Raw genomic sequence first — 14,346 nt, 5'->3', positions numbered from 1 at the left:
ACATTCTTTTGGCCAATCCTGAGCAGTTTTTGCAGTGTGGCATGGTGCATTGCCCTGCTGGGGGCTACTACCATCTGGGATACTGGAGTCCGTAAAGGGGCATCCATATGAATGCCAGGACCAAAGGTTTCCCAGCAGAACACTGCATTGTAATGAATCAGTCAATGTTATTCACTTCACCTGTCAGTGGTTTTAACGTTTTGTCTGCCTGCAATTAACCCTTTAATGAAAAAAAAAAAAGACTTCAGACTCGATAAAATAGACTTGCAACTTGACTTAGATTTAACACCAATGAGTTGTGACTTGACTTGGACTTAAGCCCTTTGAAAATATTTGACACCTTCCCTCAAGCCAATTGGGTTAAAGAAAGTTGAAAGAAATTTTTCCAATACGAGACAAGACAGGACAGAAACATACAAAATTAATTCTGTTCTCGGACTGGCTGTTAATGTTATATGCAATGAACGTGAAATGCTTCTTTACGATTAAGGTCAGTCGCAGTTTTAATAAATCAGTGACAAGAAAGTACACATTTTTAAAACGTTGTTAGGGATTTTTGTTAATTTAATATTATTAGTCCGCTGTTAAATGGTATATATTTGGTGAAGAGCGCATTATGACTTGCTTAGGACTCAAAACTTAAAGTTTACGACTTGGGATTTGACTCAGGTTGTAAAGTTTTATTTTAAGTGGTTTGCATATTCAACGGTTTTGCTCAATTGATTCCAGAGTCTTAAATAAATAAAGGTTTAAATGATTCCTTAAGAAAAACAAAAACAAAGATGAATGTTATTATTTTTAACATTTAATGAAGTATACAAAGTGCTGCACGTTCAACTCCAGAGCTGAACTAAAAAAAAAAAAAAGCTGGGGGAAAATACACAGCATGCAGCGAAGCATATGGCTAGTGTGAACTCCACAAGGTAGAGGTAGTGATCTACTTTGGGTTCCTGTTTTACAATGACATTACAAATGTGGCACAGTGACTCCTCTCCCTTCAGCACAGCAGTATCATAAACTAGGTCTGCAAAGGAAGACGCCTAATACGCAAACAAGGACCTACTGTGGATTCATTTTATATCAGTACATCCAGAACAAAGCACTTAATGAAGCACAGGAAGTGGTACTTTACATGTTGAATTGAATGCAAATAAATAATCGGCTCTTTTTTTGGTTACAAATGTACAATAAATACAAAAATATTCACCTGTCTGTCCGTTATTATCTGGATGATGATTATTAACTGAATGCACGACGGACCTAGAAACAAATCCCTCCATATTGTACACTACATACAAACTGAGAAATGAGGGGACGCTTGCTCCATTATCACTGCAATTACTTTCATCCTAAGGCTAAAGGTGAGAACAAAAAGCAACCATGTGATTATTCTTAGACAACATATTTTGGATAGTCAGTCAGAGAGAGACACAAACTCCACTTCTGGCAGCTGTTGTTGTAGCGACTCCACGTGCTGACACCTACAGCGAGCAGCAGGCTAATCTAGCATCAGAAACCTCGGCTATCAAATCTGCTTTTTACGACGAGTGGATCCCGCTCAATCAGATCATCATCTAGAGGAGATTAGCACCTGTAAACTATTATTATACACATATGGTGCCAAACACTTCTGTGCAGGGTCAGGACTGCATGATATGGCCTAGTATGCTGCGCTAATCCACGTCTGGCTCCTTATGGTAGACAGACTGGGCACCTAGAAGTTAATCAGAGATTAATGTGGACTCACACAAATACTGAATGACAGAGGTAACAGGCTCCGAGCTCTGCAATCAAGCCTGACTGTTAAGAAAACTGTGGCATTGTGTCCACATGGACCCTATTTTAAGATGTTTTTGAGTCTGAGTGACTAATAGATTTTAAAATTGGCCCAGGATTAAGCAAGATGTGAAACAGGCTGCGATATAATCCCTGAATCGTCGATTTAAGTCCTCCAAAAGTGCGTGTTTTTGCCACTGACAGGCTCAGATTGTTATCTTAAGTTACTGACAACATTATGGAGATGATCCCGACAGAGAAATAAAATGTTTTTCTTTACCCCTCGCTTGTAGAAGTCTCGCTCTGGAATTTTGTGTACTTTTTTCCACATTGCCGAAATCAGCTACATATTCAGCCATGGCATAACAAGTCCTTTAGATCACGGGTTTTCAACAGGGGGGTACTCAGAGTAACTGCAGGAGGGCTGCCAACATATTGTTTGAAATTCATATTGATGTGAAAATGCACATTAACATGAGTTCAAAATATTATTAGCAAATATAAATCATTTGATTTACAGTACTCAACGCTGATTATAGGCTAATTGTTATCCATGAGTCCTCCTGCAATCATGCGAGCTACTCTACGCTAAATAAATGTGCCTTCCATAAGTATATTTACCAATAAAACATTTATTAATTTCATTTCTGTAGCCAATTATCCTGAAACAGGGTTGCAGCTGACATTGGGCGAGAGGCGGGCACACCGTGGACAGGCTGCCAGACTATCAAACATGATGTTTAAAAATATGAATCTGTAAATTACTGTGCTATATCGTAGGCAACTGGACTTACTTGAGTTTGTTGAAGACGTGTCGCCTCTCATCCAAGAGGCTTCTTCAGTTCGGACTGGTGCGGAGTCACAGGCTTTCAACTCCATGTGGATGTTACCTCTTACAGAGTCGTTGAGGATACATGTGAGCTCTGAGTTTCACAGTCGTTAACCCTAACGACACACACGATGGACAGGTGGGTCAACGACTCACATGTGACCTTAACGACTCTGTGAGGGTCGCACACATGGAGTTTAAAGACTGCGACTCTGCACCAGTCACGTAGAACTGAGAGGTGAAACGTCTTCAAGAAACTCTGCATTACGATTTAGCGCTTAACATTTCCATGACCTAGATGACTATGCAGTAGAGGGTCCCTGCTGTTCGGGGTACTTGGCCAGAAAAACATTCAAGACCCATGTTTTAGGTAACACTAGGCTACACTGTCTGTATTCTAACACAACAAACTCTTCCTGGGACTCCTCACTCCACCTCTCATTAACATTTCCACCATTCAAGTCACTTCTCACGAGATTTCAGAACGAGACTTCGCCAAAATAACAGACAGACCAGCAACACATGAAAAAACATTTGTAGGGATCATTTCCATAATGTTGTCAGACACTTTTAGTAACAGCTTTAGCCTGTCATTGGCAAAAACAAACACTTTAAGTGGACTTAAACACAATTGCCTGTAGGGATTTCATTGCAGCGCTCTCACTCAACACTGGACCAGTTTCAAAACTTGTTGTCTCTACTAGTCGCACATAAAACATGGTAAAATAGGGTCCAGGTTGAAAAATACCCCTTTAATACTGATACTAATCCAACAAATGAAAAACGTCCATGTATATGATATGACAAAAGTACCATGTTTACAGCAGTGTGTTGTGGTTAAAAAAACAAAGTATGTGAGGAACTGAATGTCCAGCCAGAGATACTGGGCTGCCAGTGTCTGCACCCCAAATAATAACGTGGAGGAAACTGGACTTTAAATTAAAGCAACAACCAGTAGGCTAAAGCACTTTCTGACTGCCCCACTGAGACACTTTGGACCACCTTACTAACATCATGACAGTGCAAAATAACCCGTGATGGAGGTCATTAAAGAAACAAGATAATAAAGCATATCAGACCTGTGACCCACAGCAACAAATGTGAGACTGAATAAGAGACCTCCTTGTCGTAACGAACAAAGAGCAGCTCTGTATTAGACACAGTCACATGGAAACATTGTTCAAATTTCATGATCAGCGACAAACCAGAAAACTTCACATTTCCATTAACTCAAGCATATTCCATTTGTGGATTCAACTTTACTTCTGATTCATAGTTGAATGGTGAGTTTGAAGTATTACAAATAGACATCGACATATAACTCAGTGTATATTCACCTGTTTGATTTCTAGATTAGGTAACACATGCAAGCTGCACACATTCCAATCACAGCCTAATGTTCGTTTTATGCAGATCCCTGCAGATATGGAAAGCATACATCTTAAACGCAGCCACTGTATTAATGAAGTTCTGACAAAAACCCTGACTTCACACCAGCAGCGTTTAAAGGACCAGTTTGTAGGATTTAGGGGCATCTATTGGCAGAAATGGTATTTAATATTCATCGCTAAATAAGGATTGTTGGTTTATATCTACATACAAGTCCGCCATGTTGTTCTACACTAGCTCTCTCCGACAGGCTTGGCACTAGGGATAAGTTTCAGTTCTGCAACCTCACCACTAGATGCCACTAAATCCTACGCGCTGGACCTTTAAGATTATATCTGATACCAAACGGAGAGAAAAGACAGTTAGTGCGTCTCTTTAGGCTGACTGACAATTCATTAGCTTACACAAGATCAACATTACACTACTCTTTGACACAGTGAGTTGGACCTATCTCAAAACAGAGTGGACAACATTTAATGGCATGTCCTCCTGAAACTCTCCAACCAGTTAAAAAGAGCTCATTATGATGCAGATGTACAAACTGTATCTCAGACGTCATGTATTTCCCGTCTGTTTAGACTTAATCCCGATGTATTAGAGCCGTAGCAGCATGACGCCTTTTAACTTCATTAATACAGTGGCTTTAGTGAGAGCCGTGGATTCAAACGGGCCTTCACTTTCTTATGAGATTAAAATAGTATCACACCACATACAGCTTTCATGTCAAGACTCAACAGATAACTGCTACTGTGTGTATCCTGTTTTCTCACTGATGGCGGTTAAGACAGAAGAGACCGAGTGTTTCAGGAGAGAGGATGAATCCATGCAGTTGTTTTTTCCCCCTCAGGGACCTCATTACGGCTCGAGGTCACCACTGCCAGCACAACAGTGTTTGATGTTTCAATGCCATGTTGCCGTGTAGTGACGTTTGTATTCGAGGTTGTCAGGGGTTGGGCGGCTGTGCCACAGCAGTTCTCAGCAGCCCCTCGGGATCTGAGAGGGCACAGTAGAGTGTATACCCCAGCTCGTCTACTTCCTGTGCAGTCAGCTCACAGAATAAGTTAACTTTAGGGCTGAGGGCGCACGGCAGCCTCCCGGCCTCTAGGTGTCCCACCAGCGCTCGTAGCAGTTGAAGGAAGCGGTCAGCCAGCGCTTCTTGGGTCCAGTCGCCTTCTTTTTCGCACAGCAACAAGATGGCGTTGGTGAGCTGGCTGGCGTTGAGCCGGTTAAGGGCAGGGTTGAGCTTGCACACGGCTTTCGCCAGCTTCAGGCAGGCGCATCGGCAGCCTCCGTCCTCCTGGTCCAGGGCCCTGAGTCGTGCCGTCTCAGCCACGCGGAAGCTCTGCCGCCACAGGTTTTCATGGCGCTCTGCAGCTAGTCGATGTGGTTTGGCGATCAGTGAGGTTCCGTCTTCCATCACAAGTAACGGTAAGAAGTCCACGTACAGTTTCCGGTCCGTCTCGTACTGCACCTCCAGGGTCAGTGTTTCTGAGGGAACGACAGGACGAATGATGTAGTCGAGGACGCTCCCTATAGCCGGCCAGTTGATCGAGCCCGCCACAAGCTTGTCAAACACTTCAAGGACTGATTTAGGAGAGAGGTAACCTCCGACCATGCAGCGGTCCCAGTAGCTGCTGTTCCGTGGGAAATACTCCAAGTTCTCCCTGCGGACGAGCCAGAAACCTGGGACGTTCATGATGGTGTCCTCCCCAGGGACGGACGACCACAGGTTCTTCTCCAAGATCAGAGGCACCATGAGCTGGGCGTGGTCCGCTGTCACCACCTACAGATGAAGGAACAGGATTAAACTGAAGAAAGCATGACAGGCTGCAAAATTTTGCAAACTAAGTCTTGTCTCACAATTACCTAACTATAAAAGGTAACTGGGATGGACGGAGAGATGAAAATTAAAATATTATTAATTATTATATATTATTGTTATTATTAATTATTATTATTATTGTTAGATATATAATACAGGGATAATACAAGGCTGAGCTATATGGCATAAAAATAAATAATATTGCAACATTTTAAATACTAAAATACTAGATAAACTATGGTTACAATAAACTTAAATAAGGTACTGTTAAATTACCAAGTTAAGTAAACTATTGTTTCAATACAGTTAAATAAAGTACTGTTATAATAAAGTTAAACTAAGTACCGTTAAAGTAAAGTTAAATATAGTACTTTTAAAATAAAGTTAAACTAAGTACCGTTACAGTAAAGTAGTACTTTTAAAATAAAATTAAGTAAAGTACTGTTAAAGTAAAGTTAAATATAGTACTTTTAAAATAAAGTTAAACTAAGTACCGTTAAAGTAAAGTTAAATATAGTACTTTTAAAATAAAGTTAAACTAAGTACTTTTAAAATAAAGTTAAGTAAAGTACTGTCGGTCGAGTCTGTGACCGCTGCAGCGAGGCATCTCCTCTGTACATGGGGCGCCGGCACTATCCACTACACTACCGACGCCCCCCCGTTAAAGTAAAGTTTAATAATGTAATATTATAATAAAGTTTAACTAAGTACTGTCAAAGTAAAGTTAAATATAGTATTCTTAAAATAAAGTTAAGTAAAGTACTGTAACAATTATGTTAAGTAATGTCACAATAAAGATGAATTAAGTACTGTGATAACAAAGTTAAAGTATTGTTACAACAAAATAAAATAAAAGCAGAATCACTGGTGCTTTTATTCTGAAGAACTTGTCTTAAACAGGAAGTGTTGATGTTTTTGCTGTGTCCTTGAAGCTTCTGGTCAACAGTTCGATGTTAGCAGTTAACAGAATATTCATCTGTAACCACGTCGCATATCAAGTGTAATCGATTTATCACCTACCCCTAATAAAACATATAAAATAAAAACTTGTCTCCTTTAACTAAAGGTAGGACAGAGTGTGTGTAACCTCTCACCTGCAGGTCATCATACAGACTGCCACTCAGGTACATCTCTCTGAGCGGCATGTCGGGCAGTTTGGCGTGAAGGAACACTCTGAGTTCGGCACAGATGTCCAGCGCTGCTCTCCGAGCCAGAGCCTGCTCCTCCGAGGGGATGTTCACGTTATTTTGGTAGAACTCCCACAGATGTTCCTGCAGCGACAGACGCATCCGGGCCCGCTGCAGGTCTGACTGAGTGGCACCGCTGCCTCCCACCGCAGCTCGACCCAGAGCCCTCCGCAGACAGTCTGGGGAGATCAGGAGCAAGTGGAAGTTAAACAGATGCAGGAGAATATTGCAATCTTCTATCTTCCACCATTTCAAATAATGACTGACGGAAAGGTAGCAGGTTAAGATTAAAAAACAGTAAAGGCTTGGAGGTGTTTTCAAAATATTAATCTACAGATACTAAATTAATCGACTACTTCATATCAAACTAATATAAAACTACAGCACTACAGAGAGCCAACACCCACTGTAAAGGAAGAGCAAGAATCCTCCAAATAGGCTGTCTGTCAACAGATAAAATGGAAACTGGCTGAAAGTCTAAAACCACATAAGAGGCTGGTCAATACTGCATCAAAAAAGACAGTGACTACGTTCACATGCACAATGATATTCCACTGCGTATCAATTCTATGCATATCAAATGGATTTTTTATTATTATTCAATGTTATTGTCTTTTTAGACCAACAAAGAAACAAGTAACATGGAACACATACACTCTGAACTCAAAACATCCAAATCCACCCCACCCCTCCCCAAGTCTGGCCTGCACAGACAAACAAATGAACGCCGCTAATTACACTTAACACACACGAATATACAAAATACATAGAGTCGAGATAGACTTGTGATAATAATCAGGTATTGCAAGTGATAAACAGCAACAGAATGGAGGAGGCAATATTCTATTTCCATACTATAACAGGCAAACATAGGCATTAAATCACATTTCTTTAAGTATAGACATTATTGTAATAGTCCAGGAATGGTTGCCATACTTTATGGAATTCATTGACTGATCCATGAGTGGTATATCTGAGCTTTTATGACTTGAAGTGAGCCATGACATCACTGACCCAGTGTTCAAACAGAGGGGGCAGATTAGACTTCCAGATGTACACAGTAGCTCCTTTTACACTGCCAGATTTTCAGCGAATGTTGGGCCGTTTTGCCGGCAAGCTGCGAGCTTTTAGACACACAGAGCCGGATTGGCGAGTTGATCCGAGGTACCCTTTTAGTTTAAACAGACCGAGGCGGCCTTCCACAACGGGAGGGGCTGTTGAAGACTTGTGGGAGGAGCTGTTGATGACGCCGCATGTGCGAGCCACTGGCGGTGGATAAACAGGAAACAGCTGATAGCAGGAATTAGCGAGCAGCTAGTAGCAAGAGGGAAACACAAACCTGACAGACACTGTAAAGATGAGCAACTGGGGAGACAAGGAATTGCGCGCCCTCCTTGCCCTCGCAAACGAAGAGGCCATTAACCGTCAGATGACGGGGACGGTGAAGAACAGGCCGACTTATGAGAGAATCCCCGATAGACTGACCAGCCGCGGCTTCCCTCCCACGTCACTGTTTACGTCACACGCTGAGCTACACTTTTTGTTACTTGCTCACGCCCCCCATTGCCCCGAAAAAGTAGGCAGGCGGCATTTTGCCGCACTCCCCGATTTTGTTTTTATACTGCCAATGCTGAAAAAAGACTGGATTAGGCTTTCCTGCAAATTTGCACAACTCCTGTCTAAAAAGGGCTAATGAGATGTCACCGCGCCCAATAATGCCAACTGTGGCTCTGGGTCTATGGTTTTATGACATGTGTATGAAAATGTCTCAAAAATCTTGTCCCAAAATTGTCCCATCCTTGGGCATGAGTTGCTGGGTCCTGATTACACCATTGACAGGTTGGACCAAATTAAGAAACAGCTGGGTCAAACAGCTGTTCTGGTCAGAAGGAAAAACACAGCTGCTCTTAAACAATATGAAAGACTGGCAGGTTTTGGATTTGCACAAATATCACAACAGCAACCTTATCAAGAAGGTGGTTGAAGGAGTGAAAGAGAAAAGGTGTGTTTGCACGGTCCAACAAATCTATGAAAGAAGCAAAATGGCACAAGCAGCTCCAGGCGTTATACTTCTCCATACTTTGACAAGATTAACGACATGTAAGGGCATGTTAATGTAAGTATGCACAGCTGCATGTAAACAGAAATATTAGTGGAATATTCCTTTTCATTGGTCACGTAAACAGCTTAGTAAGAATATTGTTTCATTTTGTGAAATAAATATAAAAAACTGAATATTTCGTGCATGTAAACGTGATCACTGATATGAGACTTATTAAACTTTCAAAGGGCACTTTGTGTTCCTCACCTGGTTCAAAAGCATGTGAGGAAGTGGGCAGAGACTGCAGAGACCTGCTAACTGTGGACTTCATGTCGTGGTTCAGCACCCGTGGTGACGAACCCATCCAGGCTGGCTCCTCCCAGCTTCTCTTTCCTGTCGGCTCCATACCGGTGGGGCTGGTGGGAGCACTTATGGCCCGGTCATACATCTGCACAACAAAGAATAATTGTGTGCACATTGTTCGTGTTGGTACGGATGCTTTAGTCAGAGTTTTTATCCCTTAATCATACAAGGGAGAGGAGGGGTGTGGAGAAAATTGAAAGTCGACATTAAATCTTTTCTCACTTACTCTTTTGACAGCAAGCGTTGCAATGCCGAGCATGGCTGCTCCTCCCACTCCCAGCACCAGCTTGGCATTGGAAAGCATGAAGTCAATGGCTGTGCCGATCCCATTGTCATCTTTCTTCCCTTTACGGTCTCCATTCACCCCCGCCATCCTGCCACTGAACACAGAGGAGATAAAGAGAGTAAGACAGAGGGACACTGGTAGAGAGAGGACAGGGACAGATGAAGGTCTTTTCTTTTTCTGCTTAGCTCAGAGGCACTGATCTAATATTACACCCACAGGAGGAAATCTATGAGTAATCCCACTCAACATGGTCATACTCATGACCTGCGATCTTTGCCCTGTCCTACAAAATTAAACAGCCCTCCACCCCCCACAAAGAATGTCTCATATCTAAACATTTTCACTGACAAGACTATTTTCTTAGTTGCACACCCACCTGGGAGATACACCTCCAGACGACCTTTAATCCACCTCCAGATGACCTGTGACCCCTTCCCCCTACATAAGCCCACCCAGTCGGCTGTTGAGGAAGAACTGGCCCCTCTTCAGCGCGTCCTCCTTGTCTTCAGGTACCGTCAGGGCTTGGCAGCGGCGAAACTCGCGGGCCACAGCACGACGATAGTAATTGCGGTCAGTGTACTGAAGGTGACGCCCTGCACGGAGCAGCGCCCGGTACAGCTCCAGCACGGCACTGCGAGACCAGCCGCCCATTAGGGACCACACATGGAGAGGGGGGACACCCTGGCACCTGGGAGGAGGAGAGCAGAAGTCATGTGAGGAAGGGACTGATGCAAACAGATAGCAAAATTGCATCATGTTACTGTTCCAAAAAAGTTGGAACGCTGTGTAAAATGTCATGCAACATGTATTCAGTTTAATACAGTACAGAGACGAGATGTTCAAACTGATAAGTTTTGGAAAATATACACTCATTTCACAGGTGAACAGGTTAACTGGGAACAGATTAAAGTATAATCATTGGCTATAGAGGGGGCAGCATAGAAAGGCTCAGCTGTTTACGAGCAAAAATGGTCACTTCATAAAAAAATGTGTCAGCAAATAGCCCAATAGTTTAAGAACAACATTTACCAAAGCACCTTTGCATGGCATTTATAGATTTCACAATCTATATTCTATAATATCAACAAAAGATTCAGATAATCCAAAGAAATCTCCGAACGTATGGGGCAAGGCTGGGAACCAGTGCTGAATACACGTGACCTTTGATCCCTCAGATGACACCGCGATGAAAATCTAATCATTGTATAAAAGATAAATGGGCTCAGGAACACTTTTGAAAACTCGGTAAACACAGTTCATCGCTGCATCTACAAATGTAAGTTAAGACTACCATGCAGAGTGAAAGCCAGATATCGACAACATCCACAAACGGTGCCCACTTGTCTGGGCACGAGCTGATCTGAGATGGACTGACACAGAATGGAAAACGTGCTGCGCTCTGACGAGTCCACATTCAAATTGTTTTTGGAAAGTATAGATTTTAAGTCCTTCAGGCTAAAGAGGAAAAGGACCATCCAGACTGTTACCAGACAAAGTTCAATAGCCAGCATCTATGATGGCATTATGGGTAACTTGCACACCTGTGAAGGCACCATGAGTGCTGAAAGGTACATACAGGTTTTGGGGCAACATATGCTGCCATCCAGACAGCATCTTATCTGGGGACGTCCCTCCTTATTCTGGGCTTCTTCGTAAAAGATTATGGCTACCAGTCTGGCCTGCCTGCAGTCCAGACCTGTCTCCTATTGAAAATGTGTGGCGCGTTATGAGGCACATGATGCAGCAATGGAGGCCCTGGACTGGGGAGCAACTGATATCAAACAAACTGGGAAAGAAATTCACTTTCAGAATTTCAATAATTAGTGTCCTCTGTTTCCAAACAAAAAGGTGATGTAACACACTGGTAAACAACCCAACTTTTGAATGAGTGTATATTTATTAAAAAAAACACTACAATATTCAGTTTGAATATTACTGGGCTGTATTCAACTGAATGTATGCAACCATGTCTAAAATAATAGAAAGGTCATATGGGACAAAAGTTAATCTGGTCATCATGCTGGATTTTCATTGAAGGATGTAACTGGTAAAAAATGAAAGAATAAAAATGAAGTCACAATCAGAGAGTCTGGTGGAGAGAGACAGGAAGCAAGAGCTGCTGTAGAGATTAACTTATTTTAACAGTTTATGCACTGCACTGAGAAGTCATGCACAAAGCTCCTTAGGAAAGCTGCCTGCCTTTCACCCTTATTTGGTGACCACTCTGTTCTGTATTATAAATAGTAGTGTGGAGGGATGCACAAAGCAAACATGATCCCACAGTTCATCCATGACCCATGCAGCACATATTTATGCAGCCTATCTCTGCATTAGAGACAGTAGGTTGTAGATTAACTTCACAATTAAAAGCTGGACACTTTTATGACAGAGGGCACAACAGCCTGCTCATTTCTACAGTTCACATGTCGCCTGCTGGATGGCACTAATTCTTCACACTCAACCACACTACTGTCCCTCAGGTGCAGAGCTCACAGACTGTAGCGTTTGCTAAGGTTAGCAACCATCCAAATGTGCCCACTTAGCTTCACATCGTGGCTCACTACCTCCCAGATCCCCAACGCCTGCTGTGTGACCATTGCCTCTACTAATTGCAAAACAAAGGCTAAGTAATCCACCGAGGCTCATTTGTCTTTAGAAAATGGCTGGCTCCATGGAAAGTCACACATTCGCTCACTCCTGGCTAGCATGTTAGCTTAGCACGCTAGCTAGCTGTTGGGCTACGACCTTACCTTTAACCAGCCTCGCTGATAAGACGCAGTCATAAAAACAGAGCGGAGGACACAGAGGAGGCAAACAGACAAGAACATACAGCCAAAAACACACACACCAACCTACGTTTCAGAAATAAGAGCAAAGATAATCTTCAGACAGAGGCAGGGCTCTGCTCAAGCCGGGGGTCAGAGAGACAGTGGCAACCGGAAACAAATAGTCTACTACTCAACGGTACATCCGGGTTACTATCGACACAATACAGTTACACATATTAAACTTTTATTTATAAATTCATTTTTAGCGTATTTTTAGACTATTTCTATTGTAAATATCTATTTTAGAAATCGGATGAATTTTACATGATGCAAAAAAAAAAAAACATGATGCAATGTTTGTGTCTCCGTCAATGTCTTTTTATGATGTAACGGTTACTTCTGGGTATTGCAATAAATTATTTAAGATAAAGTGATGGAAAAATATTTTAGACAGAGAGCGGCAATGTCTTTTTTTTTTTTTGTGAAAGCAGATAGAGTTAGACCAGGAAAATGAAAAAAAGATGTCTCCTCTTAAAATATCATTTGTGGTTCCTATCCAATCCAAATTTATTCATAAAGCACATTTAAAAGCAATAATAACAGCTGACCAAAGTGTTTCACAATCAAAAAAAATAGCAAAAATTATAAAAAATAAAGGAAAAGCAATCACACGGGGAAAACAAATGGACTATACAAACAGCACACAACACAAAGACCAGTTTAAAAGAGAGAAGGACAATAATATGGAAAGACAGCTCTCACGGAATGGATGGATGGATGGATGGATGGATGGAAAGTAAAAATTAAAGACTGTATTAAATAAGGAATGCTGTAAAGTAGTATACCTAAATGCTAGCAGAGGATGAATATCTATATGAATACAAATGCAAACAACAAATTACAATCTATTATAAGAGACAAAGATGTTACTGCTAAGATGTCATGTTAGGTGGCTTTTGCTTGAAGTTGTATTCCACTGTGCCAATGATGTAGTTTTATACTACAATGTGGTATAATTGTGCACATCACAGCTGTGTTTACAAATAAACAGTGAAAATGTCTGATACACCTAATTAAACGCTTCCTGACAGCGTGCTCTTTGGATTTTAATTTTTTTTTTTAAATCCTTCTTTGCGAAGTAAAGAAAAAAACACATATATTGTGGCTAAGTACCACACACAAGACAGGACTCAGAAAGAGGATCGAGAATTTAATAGAGCAACGCGTTTCACTTACAGCTTCATCAAGTGTTTGTATGGATTTGCAGGTGTGAGCAAATCTACATGTGACATTCTTAGTTATTGGAAAGATTTAGCCCAGAGCATTTTATATATCTAAATCTGTATATCAAAATCATGTAGGGGTGACATCAGCTAAATTGGGCCATCAGGTAAAATGGGCCATTTAACGTTTGAGCGTCTCAGCTCTTTAAAAGTTAACAGCCAATGAATGCAAATGATTTGAAACTGTTGCCGCAACAGTACTTGACATGTAACAATTGATTTGATTGGTCTATGGTTGCTATGGTGGGTGGGGCAAAGCCTCATATTGAGACTGCTCCAGAGAACTGCATGGTGAGTGCCCTGACATACCAAATCTTAACTGTCAATGATAAGGTTGATAATTCAATAAAAAACAAATGTACATATATAAATAATGATGTATAATACATGTCCTGATGGCCTCCATCAGATATAATGCTAATGTTTTGCTAAATAAAATTATTTTTCATGAAAAAGCATTTTTTGTTAGTGGCCCAATTTACCTTAATGTGTTCAGGTAAATTGGGCCACACATTTCAGCTAAAATGAGCCACGTTCTGAGTTGAGTTTTAGCAAATATTTTGATGGTTCCTCTTATTAAAAAGTATTAATATATAAATATA

General features: G+C 41.4%; 2 protein-coding genes across 3 annotated transcripts; both read right to left on the bottom strand.

Moving 5' to 3' along the window:
- Positions 1-789: 789 nt before the first annotated feature.
- Positions 790-9,780, bottom strand: mief1 (mitochondrial elongation factor 1). Its single transcript, XM_033644019.2, has 4 exons — positions 9,634-9,780; positions 9,312-9,492; positions 6,911-7,182; positions 790-5,777 (listed from the first exon to the last, which is right to left on the bottom strand). The coding sequence occupies exons 1-4, from the start codon at positions 9,778-9,780 to the stop codon at positions 4,938-4,940; spliced, it is 1,440 nt and encodes a 479-aa protein (XP_033499910.1). The 3' UTR covers positions 790-4,937.
- A 351-nt stretch (positions 9,781-10,131) lies between these two features.
- Positions 10,132-12,640, bottom strand: LOC144458573 (mitochondrial ribosome and complex I assembly factor AltMIEF1-like). Of its 2 annotated transcripts, none has more exons than XM_078161066.1 (2): positions 12,550-12,640; positions 10,132-10,381 (listed from the first exon to the last, which is right to left on the bottom strand). In XM_078161066.1, the coding sequence occupies exon 2, from the start codon at positions 10,342-10,344 to the stop codon at positions 10,132-10,134; it is 213 nt and encodes a 70-aa protein (XP_078017192.1). In that variant the 5' UTR covers positions 10,345-10,381; positions 12,550-12,640. The 2 variants fall into 2 exon arrangements, with proteins under 2 accessions (XP_078017192.1, XP_078017193.1); XM_078161067.1 differs by having other exon boundaries at positions 12,546-12,637.
- Positions 12,641-14,346: the final 1,706 nt, after the last annotated feature.

This window comes from Epinephelus lanceolatus, chromosome 18 (genome assembly GCF_041903045.1).
Source record: "Epinephelus lanceolatus isolate andai-2023 chromosome 18, ASM4190304v1, whole genome shotgun sequence".
Lineage (NCBI taxonomy): Eukaryota > Metazoa > Chordata > Actinopteri > Perciformes > Serranidae > Epinephelus > Epinephelus lanceolatus.
Note: the sequence above shows the minus strand (reverse complement) of the source record. Positions and strands in the feature narration are given on the sequence as shown.